The sequence below is a fragment of the Miniopterus natalensis genome, chromosome 2 (genome assembly GCF_054644295.1).
Source record: "Miniopterus natalensis isolate mMinNat1 chromosome 2, mMinNat1.hap1, whole genome shotgun sequence".
NCBI lineage: Eukaryota > Metazoa > Chordata > Mammalia > Chiroptera > Miniopteridae > Miniopterus > Miniopterus natalensis.
The window spans coordinates 160,651,288-160,672,392 of NC_142082.1; the positions used below are offsets into that span (position 1 = coordinate 160,651,288).

General features: G+C 36.0%; 1 protein-coding gene across 3 annotated transcripts in view; it reads right to left on the reverse strand.

The window, feature by feature from the left end:
* The window catches only part of PIK3C2G (phosphatidylinositol-4-phosphate 3-kinase catalytic subunit type 2 gamma), a 233,360-nt gene that overhangs the window by 123,108 nt on the left and 89,147 nt on the right, over nucleotides 1–21,105 (reverse strand). For all 3 annotated transcript variants that reach the window (XM_016197493.2, XM_016197491.2, XM_087813943.1), the window contains 2 exons: nucleotides 16,894–16,987; nucleotides 14,567–14,661 (listed from right to left, as the gene is read on the reverse strand). In XM_016197493.2, coding sequence (XP_016052979.2) covers nucleotides 14,567–14,661; nucleotides 16,894–16,987 — 189 coding nt within the window. The remainder of the gene's footprint in view (nucleotides 1–14,566; nucleotides 14,662–16,893; nucleotides 16,988–21,105) is intronic.

Sequence of the window (21,105 nt, forward strand, 5' to 3'; positions counted from 1 at the left end):
CTTAATTGTCTTGGTTTGCACCAGAGAATAAAAACTGCTAAACTACCTGTGCTCATTAAGTTCCATTCAAATTATGAACATCTGCATCAGAAACTCGACCCACACATAATCACCGGTGCTGTCCACTGGTGATTAATTAGGGAGCATTCTTCCTCTCCTGTAAATATTTAACTGGAATCCTCCAAGTTGCCTATGCCAAGTTTATCTGTGAGAGGAGAAACCTGGAGTGAAGCACTGAAGAGGAAACACTTATTTATGGGTGGCTAAAAATTTCAATTTGCAGCATTTTACTCAACCGTGGAGCTATCATTGTCCAAGGGAGATATGCTTTGGTTCCTTGCTACCTTATATTTAATTTCCCTTGGATATATCATTAAAATTGATATGCTCTACTATAAGTGTGCTTGAAAATTACATGGTGAAACTATTCTGTGTGTTATACAATTTTGGGGTGTGAGCTATACCATGACAATGAATAGCTAAAGAAAATCTGAATGATAGAAATCAGATCACAGCAATCAATGCTACTGCTGATGACTATTAACAATAAGTAAATTGAGTCGAACTCAAATATTTCTCTATCAATTACTGAAATTTTCCTATCTTTATAGAAAAGCTGTATTTTTAAACACAACTGATAAAGGTCGTGGTGTTCTAGCGCTACATTTATAAATTATAGCATTTATTTTAAAAAACTGTTTCTAAACCACTGAAAATAATGAATGCTGGATAATTTAGCTTTATTAATAATAAAGAAAGCAGCCAATATTATGTGTTGAAATGAGACCAATTTAATCAGTGAGAAAAAAATTCCTGAGCCAGAAATTCAGCTTGAATAAAAACTGACATTAGTTTTTATTCCAGAGGGGCCACATTTAAAACTTCCTCTCTTGTAAACTTGGTCCTAAGTTTTCACATTTTGTCACAGGTTAAAAAAAAAAAAAAAAGCACTTATCTCATTCAGCTTTCCCATGGGCACTGGTCCAGATTTTAGAATTATCAATGCCTTTTGGCTTATCCTCTGTCAGTGATCTACAAAAATAGGCCTGAACTAAGATAATCAAGATCATGCACACAGAAGGGAATCATAGAGGACAGGACTGCTTATTTGATTTCACTCTAGTTTATCCTAATATCAGTTCTAATATGCACGTAATATCCTTAAGGGAAAACCACATTTTTGTGTCCCAAAGTGTATCTATCTTTTACAAAAATGTGTTTTTATTTGAGTAGTATTGTTACAGTAGGCAGTTAGATATTAATAAAGGAGAAGGGAGCCAAACATCTGCTTAAGATGGGTTAACTAAGAAAGGGCCGTTTCACAGTGCCCAGAAAGGACGATTTTCAGCCACCCCAGGGAGCATTACATGGGGTGGGGAGACTGAGAAAAAGGGAAGGGAAATTCCTTTCACTGTGTGCATGTGCGGTAGAAGCCAGATGGCGACCGTAAAGGAGAGAAAAATCTAGGGAAGAGATTGGGCAAGGGGGGTCACCAGCACAGGCCCCGGAAAAGACAGGAAAGAGAATGGGTAGTTGGAGGGGAGGCCTGCTCTTTCCCAAGACAGAGTGTGGCAGTCTTTTCAAGGGCATCGGTGCCCTGCGCTCCTTCCTTCTTTTGGGCACATACTTTCTGCCTTCTTTTCTCTAAATTCTAAGGGTCCCCAGGGGACTGGCAACCAGGGGAGCAGTGAGCAGCCGAGTCTCCTTTTGCCTCTGTCCACACAGCTGCTACTATAACCTTTGCGCTCTCTGCCCCTCTGAGAGTGTGCTCCCTCTTTTCACGCTAATAAATCTTGCCATTAGTAAAGCCTCCTATGTGGATGTGCCTGAAATTCCTTTCTCTCAATATCACAGAAGAACCTCCTGTAACAGTATCTCTGGATGGTCAATATTCTGTAGACCATCTATAAAATTTAATATTAGAATCACATTTTTTAGCCTTTTCTCAGGATTAGCTATTATGTTGTGAATTAAACTAAAGACTACGCAGGGAAGAAATGAAAGTAACTTACTGCGGTAAGCCAAATAAAGCACCCCTCCTCCTATTAAGTCTGTGTCCTAAATCTCCGAACCTGTGAAGTGTTACCTTACATGAAAGGGACTTGTAGATATAATTAAGGATTTTGAGATGAAGCGATTATTTTGAATTTCCTGAGTGGGCCCAATGCAACCACAGGGTCCTTATAAGAAGGAGGTTGAAGAGTCAGAGTGAAGAGAAAGATATGATGGTGAAAGCAGGGGTAAGAATGATGCCTTTGCTGGAAGAGGACCATGAGCCAAGGAAAGTGAGCAGCCTTTAGAAAGATTCAAGTAAGTAGATTCTCCCCTAGAGACTCCAGAAGGAACGCAGCCCTGCTCATACCTTGGTTTTAGCCCCATTGGACTCATTTTTAAACTTTTGATATCCAGTTGGGGGTAATTTGTTATAGGAGCAATAATGAACTAGTACACTTATTGGTGGGCCTTCCTGAGAAATGTTATTCTTTATAATGTAAGTTGTGCCTAAACCCTCTTAAAATAAATGCAGCATTAAAAAATTAAGAAACACCAATCACAAAGAACTTATGCACCCCTATGTTCATAGCAGTGCAATTTACAATAGCTAAGATCTGGAAACAGCCCAAGTGCCCATCAGTAGATGAGTGGATAAAAAAGCTGTGGCACCTTTACACGCATGGAATACTATGCGGCTGTAAAACAGAAGGATCTTTTATCCTTTGGCACAGGGTGGAGGGAGCTAGAAAGTATTATGCTAAGTGAAATAAGCCAGTCAGAGAAAGACAAGTACCACATGATCTCACTTACATGTGGAATATAATAAACAAAATAAACTGATGTACAAAGTGGATCCAGAGACATGGAAGCATGGAACAGAATGAGGGATCTCAGAGGAAAGGCAGGGAGGGGTGTGTGGGTAGGGAGAGATTAATAAAAAAAAAATTAAAAAAAAAGAAACACTAAAGAAAAATTAACCCCAAACCACATCCAACCTCATTTGTAATTCAATTAACCTAACAATTAGACTTTGTTGTTAAACTCAGATTGCAAGTGTGGGCGAGGGTAGGAGAAACAGCAGCTCCTATGCACTGCTAGTGAGAGTATAAATCTCTACAACCATAATAAAGGGCAATCTGGCAATGGAGATCAAAAGGAGCATAAACACTTATATTTTCTATTCCAGCAATTCCAGTCTTAGAAATAGGCCAAAGAAATAACTAAGGACATATGCAAGTATTTAACCATAAGGAAGTTCGTCTCGATGTGAATATAATAGGAAAATATTGGAAACATTCTGAATGTCCAATAATAGAGGATTGGCTAATTATACAACAGTAAATTATAATATTTTGCTAAATTAATAAAATTAATTAGCATTAGAAGTACTTATGAAAATGGCATTATGAAAGAGTACTTATGTTTTGTAAAGATGCTCAAGGTAAGCTATATTTTAAAAATAAAGCTGTGTACAACACAATGTCTACAATATAATACCATTTTGCATTATATATGTATATACACATACACACAAAAACACACAATTGAGGAGACTGTTCACCAGCAAGGTATACTAATGGCTGACATATATCGCAACTGAATTGCGGGATCTATCCTAGCATTCTGCATGTATTGATTCATTTGATCCTCACACCAAACCTATAGATTAGGAACTATTATGAGTCTCTACTTTATAGCAGAGTAAATTAAGGCCCAGAAAGCTTAGTTAACTGAAAGTGATGTAGATAATCAGTGGGAGCTCTGGAATTCTACCTGGGTAATCAGTGTGTAGCATCAAAACACTGGGCAATTACTGCCTCCCCTAGTGGGGGTTTGCCTTGAATCCTGAGATTAGTGACATTTAGAAAATATATTTTTGCTGGTCTGTATTTTCTAATTTTGATACAGCAGCAATAAAAGTAATAGCTAAGATTTAGAAATAATGTTATACATTATTATATATTTAATTGTTCTGGGCATTATGCATTTATGCATGATCTTAATTCTAATTAACATCTTATGAGATAATATTTTTATTCATCCACTTTGCATATTAAGTAACTGAGTCTCTAAGAGGTTCAGAAACATTTTCACAGTCACACAACTACTCAGTGTCAGATTCAAAATCAAATTTACCTGAATCCAGGGTCACTGTTCTTAACTATGTAATGCTGTCTGAATAAATATACCACTGTAGAAAAATTCAATAAAAGAAAAGAAACCCTCCCTTTCTGGCCTTAGATTCAGAGAGCTCGAATATAGCATTTAATGTAGTCTATACACCGTAGACTTGGTTACATTGAGTATACTTCATTAAAGAGTTCAATTCAGACACAGGTTAAGCTCTCAATAGATTAGATATAAATCTTAATATAACTAATGCATTTCCAATGTAGAATCCAAGTAGTGAGATTTGAATGTAACTAAATAATAATAAAGGAGTAAAGTTGTCTACACATTCATAGGGATCAATATCTAAACAGTGATTTTTCACTCTTTCCCATAAACATTTCCTTGAGGATTCTTTTGTAGTGAAAGTAAGTTTTCAACCAAAATAATTACTTCCTAATGTAGGCTACTCTATTAATTGATTCTTCATGTAAGCTAGACCCTTTCCTTTTCCTAAATGCCTTAGAATTAGGTGAGTGGCTAAAGCAACTCATACTGAACTGACTTGTGCCAAACACCTGCTCTTCTCTATGCAATTATTTATGGGGTTCTATATTATAATTGGGGATTGTCTGAGAACTTACATAGTTAAAAAAAATAGCTGAGGATTTCCAGATGATAAACTCCTTAAAACACTGATCCTCTAAGGAATTATTTTTCTTAGGTTTAATGAGAATAAGACCTGTTAGACTACAAACTTAGTGGCTTAAAACAATGGCAAATTATTTGCTCAGAATTTTGTAGGTCAGCAGTCCAAGCATATCACGACTGGATAGTCTGCTTGGGGTATCATAAGGCTGAAATCAAGGTATTTTTCTGGGGAAAACTCTGTTTACAAGGTAATTCAGATTGTTGGCAGAATTCAGTTCCTTGTGGTACCTCTATTTCCTTCTTGTCGATTAGCTGGAGGCCACTCTGAACAACTAGAGGTCATTATCATTTCTTGCCAAATAGACCCCTCCACTTGCAAAGCCATCCACAGAACATCTCTCTATGGTTTCTTTACACAGTTTCATTGCTGAAGTGACTTCCTCTTCTGCCAACTGGAGGCAACTCTCTGCTTATAAGGCAACTCTCTCCTTATGATACTCGGATTAGTAAGGCCCCCTCAGGATGATCTCTTTTGCTATATAATGTAAAATAATCTCACTAATTATATCTCATTATAGTCACAGGTTCTTTCTACACTGAAGGGAAGGGGATCTCACAAGGGTCATTGGAGGTCATCTTAGAATTCTTCCTGCTGTACCTACTGAGCACTATGTCACTGAGTCACTTGAAAAGATGACTAAACATTTATATACTATATATAAGGAGCATCTACAAAGTACCAGGCACAGTGCTAAACATTTTCTGTAATAAGACTAACCACACAATCTACTTACTCTCCTTGGCTCACTGTACGGTCCATCATATAGGCAAGTTCTTTGGGGTATGACAATATATTTTGTTCTAATTAATACAGTATGCCTAGAGAGCTCTTGATTCATGTTAACATTTCTTTCATTCCAGGTAATATATTAAAATATTCAATATGACTCTTGGAAATTAAAGGCAATTGGAAGACCTAGCTAGACTATCCTTACAATTTCCAGATCATTATAGGTCTGTAAAACTAACCCAGGTCACGGTGGATATGACAAAGAAAGTAATAAAAAAACAGGAGGGGCTAGCCCATTAAATTTAAGATGTTTAAATCTCATCTTTCAAACATTGATGTAAAATGAATTGTCAACATTAAAAAGGGAAGAAAACTGTAAACGAAGTGAGTGGTATAGATTTATTTTTTAATCTTGACCCCCTCACCCTACCCCAAAGCCATATTCACAGTTAGATTCTAGTTAAATAGTGCTAAGTTTCTGATTCGGTTTTATTTACTATAAAATGATTAATACAACTCTAACTACATGTACAGAATCTACTTGATCATTTTTCATGTTGTTTTTGTATAGAAAGCCCAAGTATTGGCAGCTAACTCTGCAATGAGTATCACCACATTCATTCAAATGGAAAGAGAGTCTAGAATAAAAGATGTGGCTTTTTATTTAAAAAAAAAATCAGTGCACTTGATTTTTATTTTATAGAAAATGAAAAGTTTTAGAATTAACACAGATGGTTACATTGCAAAGAAGGAGAGTTTGGGAATGTGTGTATACTTGCTGGATAATTGCAACATAAAGCCCTGGGGTAACTTGGGGGACAGTACGATCATGCATCCATCTTCCAGAATCAGTGATAATGGATTTAGACAGGTAGAAACAGGCCTTGCCCAGAACTGACACCAGTACTAGCAACACTAAGAATGGGCTATATTTTTGGTAGTCTACATAACAGTACAATTTCCTGATGGCCAAAACCATCACCAGTATAATTTCCCGATGGCCGTTAAAGAAGAATTGTTACATTATTTTTCTATACTGAAAGAATAATACAGGAATACACAGTCTGCATAATCACTTTGCCATCCTAAACAAACGTAAATTCAGAAAGAGAGACGTAGTATATAACTTTGCAGAGCCAAACAGAAGCGTTTAACCATTCTCTGCTGAAATCAAGCTTATATTTACATTAATAATTTTCTATGCACAGACCACAAAATACAACATAATATGCATATCGTCATTCCTGTTTGTGGAAGCTGTTCACTCATCATTGGTCAAAAATGAATCGCACAGGCCAAAACACGTACAAGAATTCTAAGTTGTTAAATATGGCAAATATTTGATTGAACTATCCAAGTCTCGGTTTTGTTGCAATGAAAGCAACACAGATGGAGTTCTTTGGATAAGTAACAATAAAGTAACTGGTTTTCTCTTGTGACTACATTAATTGTACACAAATGAAATAGAAAACCGAGTTATAAGGCAAGTAACAAAAATTTCCATTCAGCCATTTCAAAGTGATTTTTTAAAAAAATATATGTCTTCATTGATTTCAGAGAGAGGAAGAGAGGGGGAGAGAGAGATAGAAACATCAATGATGAGATAATCATTGATTGCCACCTCCAGCATGCCCCCCGCTGGGGACTGAGCCCACAACCCGGGCATGTGCCCTGATTGGGAATCAAACTGCAACCTCCTGGACCACAGGTCCATGCTCAACAGCTGAGCCATGCCAGCCGGATGAGTGATATTTTGATGAGCAAAGAGAGAAAGTAGAATAGGGCCTGAAAATAAAGGACTAGTTACTAACTGATCCAAAACAAAAAGAACTATGGATCTTCACAGTCCAGCAATAAAACACACCTGGAGAACAAAGGAGCAGTAAACATCAGAAATGGTTCCCTGATGATCACTGAGGGTCTCAACACAGAAAATTACATTTTAAGAGATAGTAAGTGGTTGCTTGGCAAGGTCTCCCCATAAACACTTCTTGCAAAATCACTAGATATAGCTTTTCATTTTCAATCAGGGTTCTAAGAAAGAGCATATTTTGGTCAGTATAAAGCACCTCACGCTATGGTCTCAATCATTGTTAACACCTGATACTTCTTCAAACACTTTTATTCCAGAGCATCATATATTTCTGTAAGTTACTTAACTCAGTTCCTCCCAATTTCAGAGAGCTATGGAGTCTGTTTTTTAAAAAGAGCAAAAATAATTATCAGAATATCAATGGCCAACTCTATATATTTAGGGTAATATGACTTATTATGGGTGCCTGCTGTTTTAAGTACAGTAATCAAGATAAGTCAGCCTATAGGCAGTACAAATGTATGTGGTGTATTTATCTTTTAAATTCATTAAACAGGTATTTGTTGAGTTCCAATTACATATACTATGTGCAATGTTCTGTGTTAAGAATGGATAGTTAGGGTAGGACTTCACAGTCTAAAAAGGGAACATAGGGTTTTATCTATACCAAGTCTATTCTTCCCTTTACCACAGGTACAAATAATCCGATTTTGTTCAGATATCAAAACATTCAGGGAAGATGATCAGTTTAGGGATAAATTCTAAATATTCTAAACCAATTGGGAAAGTCAGTTTACCTTATTGCATTTGATCAGGTAATTGGTTCAGGATGACATGTGACCCAATTCTGCCTAAGGATAAATATGAAGTAAACTCTGATATGAGGCTTATAAGGAATTTTTTTTTTTTTAACCAGGGAAGAATGATCCCCTTTTCTTTTGTTGTATGGTGTCTTATGGATGTGATATCAACTGTAGCAGTCTTCTTGTAACCATGATGTGAACTGAACTACGAACAAGTCAACACATTGAGGATGACAGAGCATTACTGAAAGCGAAATAAGCCAGTCAGAGAAAGACAAATACCATATGATTTCACTTATATGTGGAATCTCATGAACAAAACACACAAACAAACAAAAGAGAAATAGCCTCATAGATACAGAGGGCAGACTGACAGATGTCAAAGGGGAGGGAGCTTGGGGGTCTGGGTGAAAAGGGTGCAGGGATTAAGCAAAAAAAAGAAAACCGCATGGTGATTGACAGAGGGAAAGGGGGTGGAGGGAGAGCAAAGGAAGGGACGAATGGTGGCCGGAGATGGCTTTGGGTGGTGAGCACATGGTGCAGTACAGATGATGTGTTACAGATTTGTACACTCACAACCTGTATGGTTTTATTAACCAATCTAACCCCAATAAATTCAATGAAAAAGATAAATAGGTACTAGGCATGTAATGTACAACATAAGGACTGCTACTGTGTCATATAGGAAAGTTGTTGAAAGAGTAAATCCTAAGAGATCTCATCCCAAGAAGAATTTTTTTTTCTTTATTTTTATTGTGTCTAGATGAGATAAGGGGTGTTAGCTACACCTATTGTGGAAATCATTTCTCAATATATATAAATCAAACCATCATGCTATGTGCCTTAAACTTATATTGTAATGTTTGTCAATTATTTCTTAAAAAAAACAAGGGGGAAAAAGACAAGGAAATAGTGTGTGCTACTTCTAAACCTAGCACCTAAAAACGCTTTGACATGGTGCTCTGCTTATCTCTCTCTTTTTATAAAATCTGGGGGGAATCCATGTGAAAACTCCAAATGTGGGGGGAGAATGGAGCCGTAGATGGAGGCCTGTCAAGTACCATCAATGTGTTGGTATATTCCAATTCCCTGTCACCAACCCAGATCTTTTGCCTGCTCTTCAGGCTTCTATATCCAATTGCTTGCTGGATAAGTGAAAATTGATTTAGCTGGCATTTTATTATTGCCAAGTTCTGGACTTGGCTATAGGAATTTATTTTCTAACCCATTTAACTTGATGAAATGGGTTGACGTGAATTTCATTAGCATACTGCTTGTTGCTTAATTAGTGCTTTTGGGAAAACTGAGAAAGTCTTGGTTTTATATAATATGTATTAAAAATAAGTATAAACTAAATCTACTATGTAAATTACTCAGTAATTGCTTTCTTACCACTAATGGTCTAATGGTAAAATAAGGAGCCAACTTAGTGTTTTAAGTATGAATCAGGAACTACAAAAGAGAGATTAAGGGTGAACACCTACTCTTTCCTTCAAAACTCCTTCAAGTATATAGGATTTTTTTTTTTTTTTTTTTTAGCTTACTGCACATACCTATTAATTAATAATATAATTGACAGAATTTGTGGGTCACGCCAACACCTAATGCAAACATTTTGAGCTATTAGATATAAAGATGCCATTTAGGGATATTGTTTTTTCTCTAGTTTACTTTTAAGTTGAATATGTTCCTAATTATTGATTAAAAAAACACACACAAGCATTTGATGAATTCAAGTTGCATTTTTTTTAGAAGTAGATGTTGAATTGGAAAGAGATTTGAATTGGGCATGAGATGTCATGAAAAAAAAAAAAGATTTTAAGCTCAAGTCTTTAACTAGCTAGATGATTGTCACTGGATTAATCACTTAACTTACTGAAATCTTTTACTGGGGGGAAAATGTATTCTAGCAGATGATTTCTAAGGTTCTATTAACTCCTCAATCCTGTACCTCTATGAATATATGTTAGCCTATTCATTTTGGAAGCCAGATTCAAATATTATTAGAATACAAAGGTGCTGTTTTTTTTTATTTTTTTTGGACCATATTTTTTGTTGGCTAGAGCAAAGCTGTCATCTGATTGAGAAACAATGAAAACTAAGCACTATAATGCTGTTTTCAAGGCCTTAGCCCAAATATCTAGCATAAGCTATAACAGAGGAGACTGATATATTATAGGGAAACTGGATTAATATCTAAAGAAGCGATGGTATAATTGCATGTGGCTATTATAATGAAAAATTGTTAGAGAATATCAGAGCTGGTCCAAGTTTTATCCCCCCCCTCCCTTCTTTCTTTCTTTTCAGTACGGTTTTAGGTGTGTTGCTAACTTTTTCCTCCAAGTTTCAACATAAGAGGTCAGTGCATATATGCAAAATGTTCATTTTTGTAATTTTTCACTTTTTAAAAAATAAAATAAGAGAATTTGAGTGAAAATAATTTAAACTAGGAAATAAACTTAAGGTGGAGCTCTGTTCCTGGATTTTGCATGGATTTGTGATGAAACATTGTATCAGATCCTATTTTCATATGTACTTAATAGGAATGATAAGATTTAAATTATATTAAAAATTAATTTAAAAATGTATTCTGTTTTTAAAAATCCTTTTATTAAGGTAACATCATTAAACCTCTACTACATAAACTAGAAATAAAACAGACAAAAACAACTGTCACCATATTATGCCTTAACTAGAAAACTGTGCTAATGTATTTTACAAATTAGTAGGTAAAATGTATACTTTCTTACAGCTATCCATCACTTTTTTCAGGTTGGTTGGTGTAGAGAACAGCTATTGTTAGTTCAGTGAGTTGCTCATTGTAGGGATTTTATCTACTGTATACTTTTTTGAGAACAACAGGGTGAAAGATGATTATAACAGATCAATATTAAATGACAGCAAAAAATATCTTTCCCTTACAAAAAAGTGAAGCAACAATTTATTATTTATTACACTGTAAAGGTAAAAGGGTGAATTAGTAGCAATATAATGATTCTAGAAGGCAAAGGATTGAGACTTTAAACCCTTTTATTGATTCTGTATCATGTGTGCTCCATTACACCAGGCAGAACTCCCTAAAGCTCAGCTCTTCACTCTTGCTTCGGGGAGTGAGTCAGCCCTCAAAGCGGCAGAGCGTTCGCCTCCTTTGTGCATTCATTTGGATGCCTTTATCAGTATTTAACTCTGACAGAATGGGAGCACACATTTAGGCTTTTTAATTTACTTGATGGCCAACCTCGCCTCTCTGCCTAGAAGTTGCATTTGGAACAAGTCATAGGCACAGATGTAAAGTGGACAGAAGTTGTTGTCAGCTCCCTCCAACTGCTTTGTCGCTGCCAGAGAGCGAGAGGGTTATTTCCAGCTGCCTGCGTGCTAATGTGTGGTTGGCCTGTGGGCTTGCTGGGGCAGGGACCATTCTGCTTTATCCTTAGTAGTTCAACAGTGTCTAGCATCTCAGTGTTCGTCACAGAAATGAACAGATGATCAACTAATTCATCATAAGTGTTATGTTCTCAATATATAATTTTTCATATTAGAAGAGAACATATAGGGAGAAACAAGAAGTGACTCGTTAACAAGAGAATTTCAGGCACAAGGTGAAATATACTTAAGAGAGGGCATGAGAGGGACATGTGTGACTTCAAATCACATGATGCAAAATTTCCACATTATTTTGCTTCATTTTGAACAGTCCCTGATTTGAGAAACTGCCCCAAAATTCTAGAAGAAAAAAAGTTTAGGGTAGATCGTTTAGAAAATGAATGGGCAGACTTTGTATCATCTCAATTTTATGGTTAGCATATTAAAGCTTGGAAAGGCCTCCTGTACCAGAGATACCACTGGCTTAATTCACTCTGTGGTTCTCCCAACTGGTCCAGCAGACACTGCTGTGTCAACTTGTCTTTCAAGCCCTTTACTCCTGACTCAGGTTAGTCTCTGACTTCTGCTCAAATTCCCCCCTCCAATCAATTTTGACTTCATTAGTGAGATTCACTGCCTAGTACCTTATTGGGCCAATCTCCAAAATTTGCTCTAGCCTTGCCAACTCTCGTTTCAAATCAAGCCAGACTGACTGCTCAAGCAGCCCTCTACTGCCCCCTCCTGTCAGAAATCTGCATGTGCACAGCTTGGCCCAGGTAACGAACCCCTATTCACGCAGGCAATAATAACTTATTGACTGTTTGTCAAGAGCAAGTACTACACTAGGCGCTTGTGATACATCAGTTAATAAAACAAAAAAAATTGCTGTTCTTATAGTTTGCAAATGAGATCTTCATCTCTAGCTGTCCCCACATTTTGAAGGAAACAATTTATAAAGGAGCCATGTTATAAAATAGTTCTCTACCATACAGTTTTTGATTTAAATTGGCTCCCTCTTGGAGCTCATTCAACTGGACTTAATATTAGGAGTATGAAAGACTGCAATATTGCTGTTCATTTATGATATGTCTTATAGCATAGTGATGCTCCATTTTTAAAATTTTATCTTTATTGTTGAAAGTATTACAGGTGTCCCATTTTCCCCCTCCATTGACACCCTCCACCCCACTCCTGCCCCCTCCCCAGGCCTTCACCGAATTATTGCCCGTGTCCATTGCTAGGTGCAAGATATATTTTTTAAACTCAAAGGCATGTTTTAAATATAAGTAATTTTATTTCATCCTCAGTATATTTGCTTGACCCCTAAGTTTTTATTTGTTTTAAAAAGATGTGGTTCTTTAACAATCTCCCTCTATTTTCCTTTTCCATATTCTTATCAGTTAAGCATTCAAAACCAGGCAGTTCATTAATAATTTAAATTCTTTTCTATTCTTTCCATCTTTCTCATTCTCTTCTGAAATCAGTGAGAGGAGAAATGGGCTTTGTTATTGATCTTTCTTTCTTTCATAGGGTGAGAATTATACTTAGAAGGACTTTCCTCCCAGCTTCTTTGGAAACAGTGACATAACTGTATTGACTGTGAACTTGCCAGTATGACATTGATTTACAACTTTGTTTGCATGCACTTTTGCCTTTCAAATAACTCAGATTTCACACCACTTTAGCAGATGAAGAACTTACTAAGGTGGCACGAGTATTACAACAATCAATGTGTTAGTGTAAGTCCTTAATATTTTATTCGATTTTCAAATTGTCTTTTTAGAAATTATATTTTTATATATTTTTATATTTTCATTCAAGTATTTAAGCCAAGATTATTATCTGGTCATGTTACTTTTTCATATGCTTTCATTTTAACGAACACAGGTTAAAAATGGGAAGAGGAAAGTTTAAGAAGTAAACATTGAGTTTAATGGAGTTTGAGCTTTAATATGATAGCAGAACATCACCAGGTGTATTCACATAACTTCCCTTAGCATCATAGGAGCTGATTGAAAAATTGAAAGGAATAAGAGCTCATTCCGAGCTTGACAGGAGAGTCTATTCTGTGAAGGACCCACTGCTAGTCAATGTATCTGATGCCTCACTCTACTGACACACAGAGAAAAATGTTCTGCTTTTGATATCAGGCATTTAAAGTGAAAATGAACATCAAGCCAAACCTGCTCCCTGGCAATTTTTTATATCTTTACTTTGCTATGAGGTACTCAAGTCGTCGTCTTAGGAAGAGTAATGTCAACAAGAGTAATTTCTTTTTAAGCAGAAAAACATGATACTCAAAAATGATACCAACTTCCTTTATTTTCCTATTAATGAAAGTTCTTCAGCACCAATTAAAGCCAGTAAATGAAGCCTGTCATACATACAAGAGGGCAAAAGATAGATCCAATTTTATCCTTAGGTCATTGAAACTTGTGATTGTTCATTTTTCTTGCTGTGAAATTGAATCTACAAAGTTAGGAATGAAAGATAGGGAGAAGAGCATCCAAAGAACATCATGTTCAGTAAGATGAAGAATAGGTGACGGTGGGAGAAATTCTGCTCTCTCCAAAATGCCTGTTTCTCCAATAATAATATTCCAAATTTATGCTGGAGGGCAAGGTTAGTGCCCTAAGAAGAGTATATAGAAAGAGTACGTGTTGACTTTTAGATCCTACTGTTTATAACTAATATTGTATAGAAATTACTTTTAAACACACATTATTCCAAAACACCCACAGTTTTATAACGATGTTACATATTGAAATCTTCAAATAGCAGATATGACCACAAGTAGCCTTTGTGATTTAAAGCTATAGGAAAGGTATCATCCAGATTTAAAATTCATATTGGATTTAAACAGCAGCAACAGTACAAAAAGAAGACTTTGAAAATGACACTTAAATTATACCCATAAATAAAAATAACCTTGACAAAGACTCAAATTTGGCTGAATTTTAAGTGGAGGCTTATATCTATTACAAGGTAAAGGAGACCTCTACGTCTAAAAAATGCATCTTATCCTATCTTAGTTAATCTTACCAATAAAGACGGTGGGCAATCTGGATGCTTTGCAATGAGCGGTGCAAGAGGAGTTGCACTAGAGGACTTTCAAGGTTCCATTCAAACTTGAGAGCCTGAAGGAAGAGATATAATTACTTTACTCTTTTTTTTTTTCTCCGTAATAAAATTATAGCAGAATACAGCAGGACTTAAGAGGCTTGAGAAAAGACCAGGGGAAATGTCATAAACATTTTAACACAATGTTAATAATATATTTTGATAGCTTTATTTGCTGGAGCATAACTAACGACAGAGCACACACAGATCACACAATTTAAGTGGTGCCATCTTGTTTCCTTTCCTGACATATGCTTTAGTATCACCGGATAATAAATCAGAGCAGGCGACTGGTAGAATTCAACCATGCCTAGGAGGAGAGCCCTAGCATAGAAATATAACATCATAAACAGTGCTCTGGATGTGAAATGGCATTATTAAGCAATAGATATGTCTCCCCCTTTGGAGATGTAATTAATGCTCACCCAAAGCCTTAACTGAAATCACCAACTGATATACAGTATTAACCTGCAGACCTTGGAGCTTTGCTTATAGGTTTGAAAGTTGATTGTTGCCACCATAACTCACACATTCTCAAATTCTTTCCCTCATCTCCACTGTGAGCAACTCTCTTAAGGTTTTCCCAGCCTGGAGGAAAACCCAGACAGCGAGGGCAGCTCCTGATATCCTCAGGGACCTAATTCAGACCTCACCCGCACCCGGCAGGGGCTTCACCCTCAACAGTCAATACCTGGGCCCCATCGTAATCCCAGGAATCTGAATAGGTTGTAGAAATGAAAACCAGGTTTGCTTCAGAAAAATGGTCCTTCTGCTTGAGAGGCAAAGCTTCTATTTTTAGTTGCTCAGTAAGCCTTTGAAGTCACACACACACACACACACACACACACACACACACACACACTCAGAGTTTAAGGCAAGTTTTGTACCATGGTAAAGAGAGCAGAAAAAAGTTGGTACATCATTCATTCACACACCAGAAGAAACACCTCAATGTGCTAGCCCAAGGGTGAGAAAATGTATGAACTCTTAAGGTGTGAGGAAGCTAAAGATGACTTTACTATATTTGTATAAGCTCTTATAGCTGTCTGAATGTATAACAGCCATAATGTATGTTGTCTTAAACTGCAGCTATGACCTTCTTTGACTTACTTGCTAACACTTATGGGCTGTGTTAATGCCCTAATAGTGAGCATATCCTATCAGCATATTGAACAGAAGAGATGTCTTGGAATTGGAATTTATTTACAAGCTTCTGTCTTTAGCTTTCTCTTTAGGTTTCCCCATTATTTCTGCTTGAACCCAATAATTACTTGATCTTGAATTGCCTTCTGTGCTTCCAAACTTCCCGCATGACTCTGCCTGCTGTTACAGTTTCCCTCTACATCCTGCCTCATCACTAGGATACAGGCAATTCTTCTGGTGCACATCATATTATTATGAACCTGCCTGGACAGTTACGACCAGTGCTTTGCGGTAAACTCTGGGTCTGGGTCTCATTTGATTCCTAGCTCTGAACCATACCTTCTGTTTTCATTTTGATTATAGAATCTTTTCTTATTGCTTTTATATAGCTGCATACTTCTAACAAGATAACACATGAAATAACATGCTTGAAAAAGGTGATCAACAGAGTAAGATTATTTTTAAGTCTTGGGAAGTTTTAAAGTCAGGTTAGAGTATAGAAGTTTAAGGACAAACTTCACAACAGAAGTTTATATTTCAAAACATTCAGACAAAATCAGTCTAGCTCATATTTCTAGGTAAATTTATATTATTTAAAAAAATACTCCAACATTGTGATATTTAATTCTGTCACTGAAATATACTCTTTGCTAGCAGAATTTAGGAACTATCTCATAATACTACTTTTATAAGATTTATAATCAATTTAGAATAAGGGAAAGGCAAGAAACACATAAATTATGAGGAGCTGGCTAGCAAAAGTCTACTGTTTATATAACACGTATTAGGTTAATTTTGTTGCTTTATATAGTCCGGTAAAAAGGTTTCATCATGAGCATTTCTCTTTTTCCCCAGTCCTAATTAATAAGTACAGTTGCTTTTAAAATAATTTGCTTTTTGGCTTTTATATACCGTTTTTGCAACTGTACCAATTTGGGCTAGCGAATGTCCGCATTACCCATGTTGACATATGAGCTGTAATTTCGCCCCTTGGCCGGCCAAACTGCAATATCACTTTAAGTAGTCTATTGTTGATTCATTGGAAACTTTTAAAGAGACTTATTAGTTAAAATCCTGGAATCCCTTGGCAACTCTGCTGTTCTTACCTGAACTAGCTGTGGGAGATAGTCCAGTAGTTCATCATTCAAGAGGTTGTCTAATTGCTGAACTGCCACTTTACGAATTTCTTGGTCTGGAAAACTAATACAAAGTAAACATACCTATTAAGCAGTTGATGGTATGGAATAATACATGACAAATGTCAGGGAAACAGAGAACAAATTCCATCTTCAGGGCATAAAATAAAATAATCCCACAATCCATCAAGATGATCATTAGTACCAAATAATAATTATTTTTCTGTATTTTATACTCTCATGTTAATTGTAGTAGAAAGTCCTTTTGACTCGACTTGGGAAACCCGGGTTTGAGTCAGATCCCTGCCAGCTTTCTTGTCTCTAACATGAGGATGACAGGATATCTAACATCTTTTCTAAAACAGTATGGAAATCTTTGCTTATAATTTAGCCATGCATTTATTAAATAAATTCTTACCAGCTGGAGACCTGATGGCTTATATGATTAAAAATGGAATACATTTGAATGAGTTTGACCAGATCATAATTAAAATTAGAAATCTAATAAATAAAAATAGTTCAATAGCACCAAATCTCACTAGACTTGAGTTCTTGAGGGAAACTGTGCCTTATACATTTGGGGACTACACATGCCTGTGGTAAGATTTAGAGCTCGTTAGACACTTAATAAATGTATGTTACCCAACTAAATTTATGGAGGTATTTAGCATTTGAAACCCTATTTCAAAGGCAATTTATCCTCAAATGGGATCCTCCAGTTGCCATTATCTTGTTCCAACAGAAGAATTAGATTCAATTTTCTCCCAGCTCCTGGAAATGCCTAGAGATAACTTTTGGTACCACCTTGCTTTGACGTGAGTCTGACATACTGTTTTGACATGATTAAACAGAGCTAAGCTTTGATTAGAACAATTAGTTTTAACGAAATAAGTTTTCAGGAAAAAACAGGCACAATTTAAAACTTGAAGAACTATTTATAGTAACTCATTAGAAAACAAAGAAATAAATAAACAAACAAAATCACCAAATCGTTTTGTATGAAAACTAACTGAATGATTGTTTTCCAACCAGGTAGGTAAGAGCTCTGTAGATTGGCTCCCAATACTGTGGAGATCAGAAAGCTTTAAAGTCCTTAATATCAGTCTTTTTTCAGCATATCAGGTTACTGAAGGTGAAATGGATACTATGCAGCTACAGTGTAAAGAAAAAAATGGTAGTATCTCTCGACCGTCTTTGACAGCAGTTTGCAATGTAATGTTTAAACAGGTTACATCTTTTTTTCTTCCTTTAAACTGAACATTTTAATTGCAACAAGAATTTCACTTCCAAGATTAGTCACTCAAGGCTCTTATTTCTGACCTGCAAATGTAGCTCCAATAATTTTCTCTCTCTGAACATTCTAGCAATGAGACCTAGTGAGAACTGTAGTCCAGATGCACCTCACAGAGTACCACAAAGGTCGGGAGATCTCAGTGTAGCATCAAAAACAGATGGAAAGCAGAAAGAGTGTAATAAAAATGCAAAGCTAGAAGAAGGTCAGCTTATTTTAGCACACTAAGACTTTATTTTCTCCTAACTAAATGTGATCGACTCTAATTTATTGCTCTCAATTACTAAACCATTTGTTTGAAGCCTGCAGAATCAAGGTCAGTGTGAGGACATCTGAAGTCTTAGAATAGTTACTTGGTATATTTTGTTGCCTAAGTGATGACTTAAGCCAGATACAAGTCACCCATGCTTTCTTGTGTGCCTATTTTATCTTACTGATATGAATGACAACAAAGAACGAAAAATAGAAAACAAACCATGAAAAAACAAAAGTGTTCTTTGGTGAACACTGTACCGCTAATTACGTATTTATTTCCAAATACTAAAACGTAAACTCCACAAACGCAGAATTTTGTTTTTGCCTGTTTTGTTCATTGATATGTCGCCAATGCCTCTAGATTGGCGGGCATGCTCTACATATTTGTTTTGAAGACTATCCAAACCAAATTAATCGTCTTTCCACCTAAAACATCCGACTGCCAGGCTTTTCCCTTGTAGTCTGTGTTATCACTTTCCAGTTATGCAGGTCTCACCATTTAAGAGATATCACCCCCTCCCTCCTCTTATGTCCTTGTCATTAATTTTTTTTTTCCTTTTCGCTATCTGGCAAAATTCTGTTCATCACTGACGTCTAAGCTCAAGCATCAATGTACTTGCGAAGCTGTTCTAGCGACTTTGTGCCCCGTGGAGCTTAGCGTACCCTTTTCTAGGGGATGCTATATTATGCACGTGGTCGACGGCAGGCCATTCATTGATGAATTCTTAGTGCATACACAGCTGAATAGAAGTTTGTGGAATGCCTAATGGTCTTTTGTCTTGATATCTAATTAGTTGCCAAGTTCTGTTGACTTTTCAATTCTAATGACTCTAGCATTATGCCTGTTTTTTAGTTTCTTCTGCAACTGTCTGGTCTAGGCCATAATTACTTCATGCCGGTACTAACGTTTTCCGTAGTAACACCTTAAGAAACTTTCTAAATTATTTGTAAGTTCATTTCTCATAAAACATTGAATGGTTTTCTACTTCCAATGGACCCCTTTCAGGCCCATCTAAATATTCAAGGTTAGCTGGGCATTTCAGATTTCCTACTACTGCAATGCTGCATGAACTGCTCTGGCTCACTGGGGTGCTATTTTTACTCTGAAAATGCCATGGGAATTCTCAGGCACTGAAACTTTCACTTGGAACACCTCCTTTCTCTTCTTAAAGTTCTAGTCGTCCTTCAAAATGGGAACCAAATCCTCTTACGGTAACCATCCCCGTCTCCAATAACCACCTCTGAGGGCATTGACTAGATGACTCCATGGTCAGTTAGGGTATGCTAGTGTGCATTAGGGTTTATTTTTTCAGGTGTGTCATCCTTCCTCAACTAGTGAACAACTCAACTGAGGATAAGGACTGTCCCATCTTTTCTTTTATTCTTAGGATTTAGTACCATGCTTTATATACGTTGGATGATTAATAAAAAGGCATTGATTATAATGACAATAAAGAAAACCATATCATGGACCCCCTTTCAGTTTTTGCTGTGCTCTGAAATAATTTATGTAGGTAGCAATATGTTTAATGCCACAAACACCACTCATATAAATTCCAGGATTTTTTCCCCTCTCAGTCATATGGCAAGAGAAAGAATATCTGAAGGCAATAAAAGATAATGTTAAAAGATAATGTATTTTTTTTCCAGACTCCATCAGGAACAGAAGAAACTCCCAAACTTGTAATATCTGCTAGTATAATCCAAAAGAAAAATTATATATTTGTATCAATATGTAAAATGCTGAAAAGAAAAGTTTTGCACCGTAATGGAAAGGGGTGTCTCTTTCATTCACTAGTGTTGCTGGAAGTTCAGAAAGAAGCTGGGAGAGAAATTGCTAAGAAACGAAACATATGACATCCTGAGATGTGACTAAGGCGCAACGACATTAAAGCACATCCAAATATAACTTGAGTTTGACTATTTTAGAAAGAGTTGGCTACATTAAAAGAGATGCTGGCAGAGTTGGTGCAGTTCCTGGGAAATGGGCTCTTTCATACATTGCAGACAATATATAGCAACATGAATTTTTTTAAAAAATCTTTAAAATGTGCTTATTCCTTTTCTAGCAATTTTACTTTGGGGAATTTATCCTAAGAAAATAATCAGAGATGTATGTGAGTTTATATGATACATAAGCAAAACTGGCAATGTTAGAAATGTCTAAAAATAAAAAGTCAAGTATGCAATGACCATATGATAGAATATATGCAGTCACTAAAATATTAAATGAATATTTAATGATATAAAACATTATGAAAAATTTATGTGAAGAATCAAAATATTTAAAAAAATCTGAATGGAAGTTTTCATGGATTAGTATAATTTTCTTTTTTAAGCTTAGTTCTAAAGTTTTTCAAACTTTTTATATTAAAGTTTATTAGTTACTAAAAATATTTTTAAAAGTACAGCCATTCAATTGATTATGAAAATATATTAATGATGGCAAATTTCTTACCACTAGAAAAAGTTCAAAATCATACGTCATTTTAAGAATGCACTTCAGTGTGTAAAGGAAGAAGAATCATATTTTTAAGTCAACTTAGAATATTCTTTTAACATAACAGACCCAACAGGGATCTTTGCCTCTGCAGAATTTATGCTTAATACCTTTCCAGGGCTCTGAGCTTAGCCAT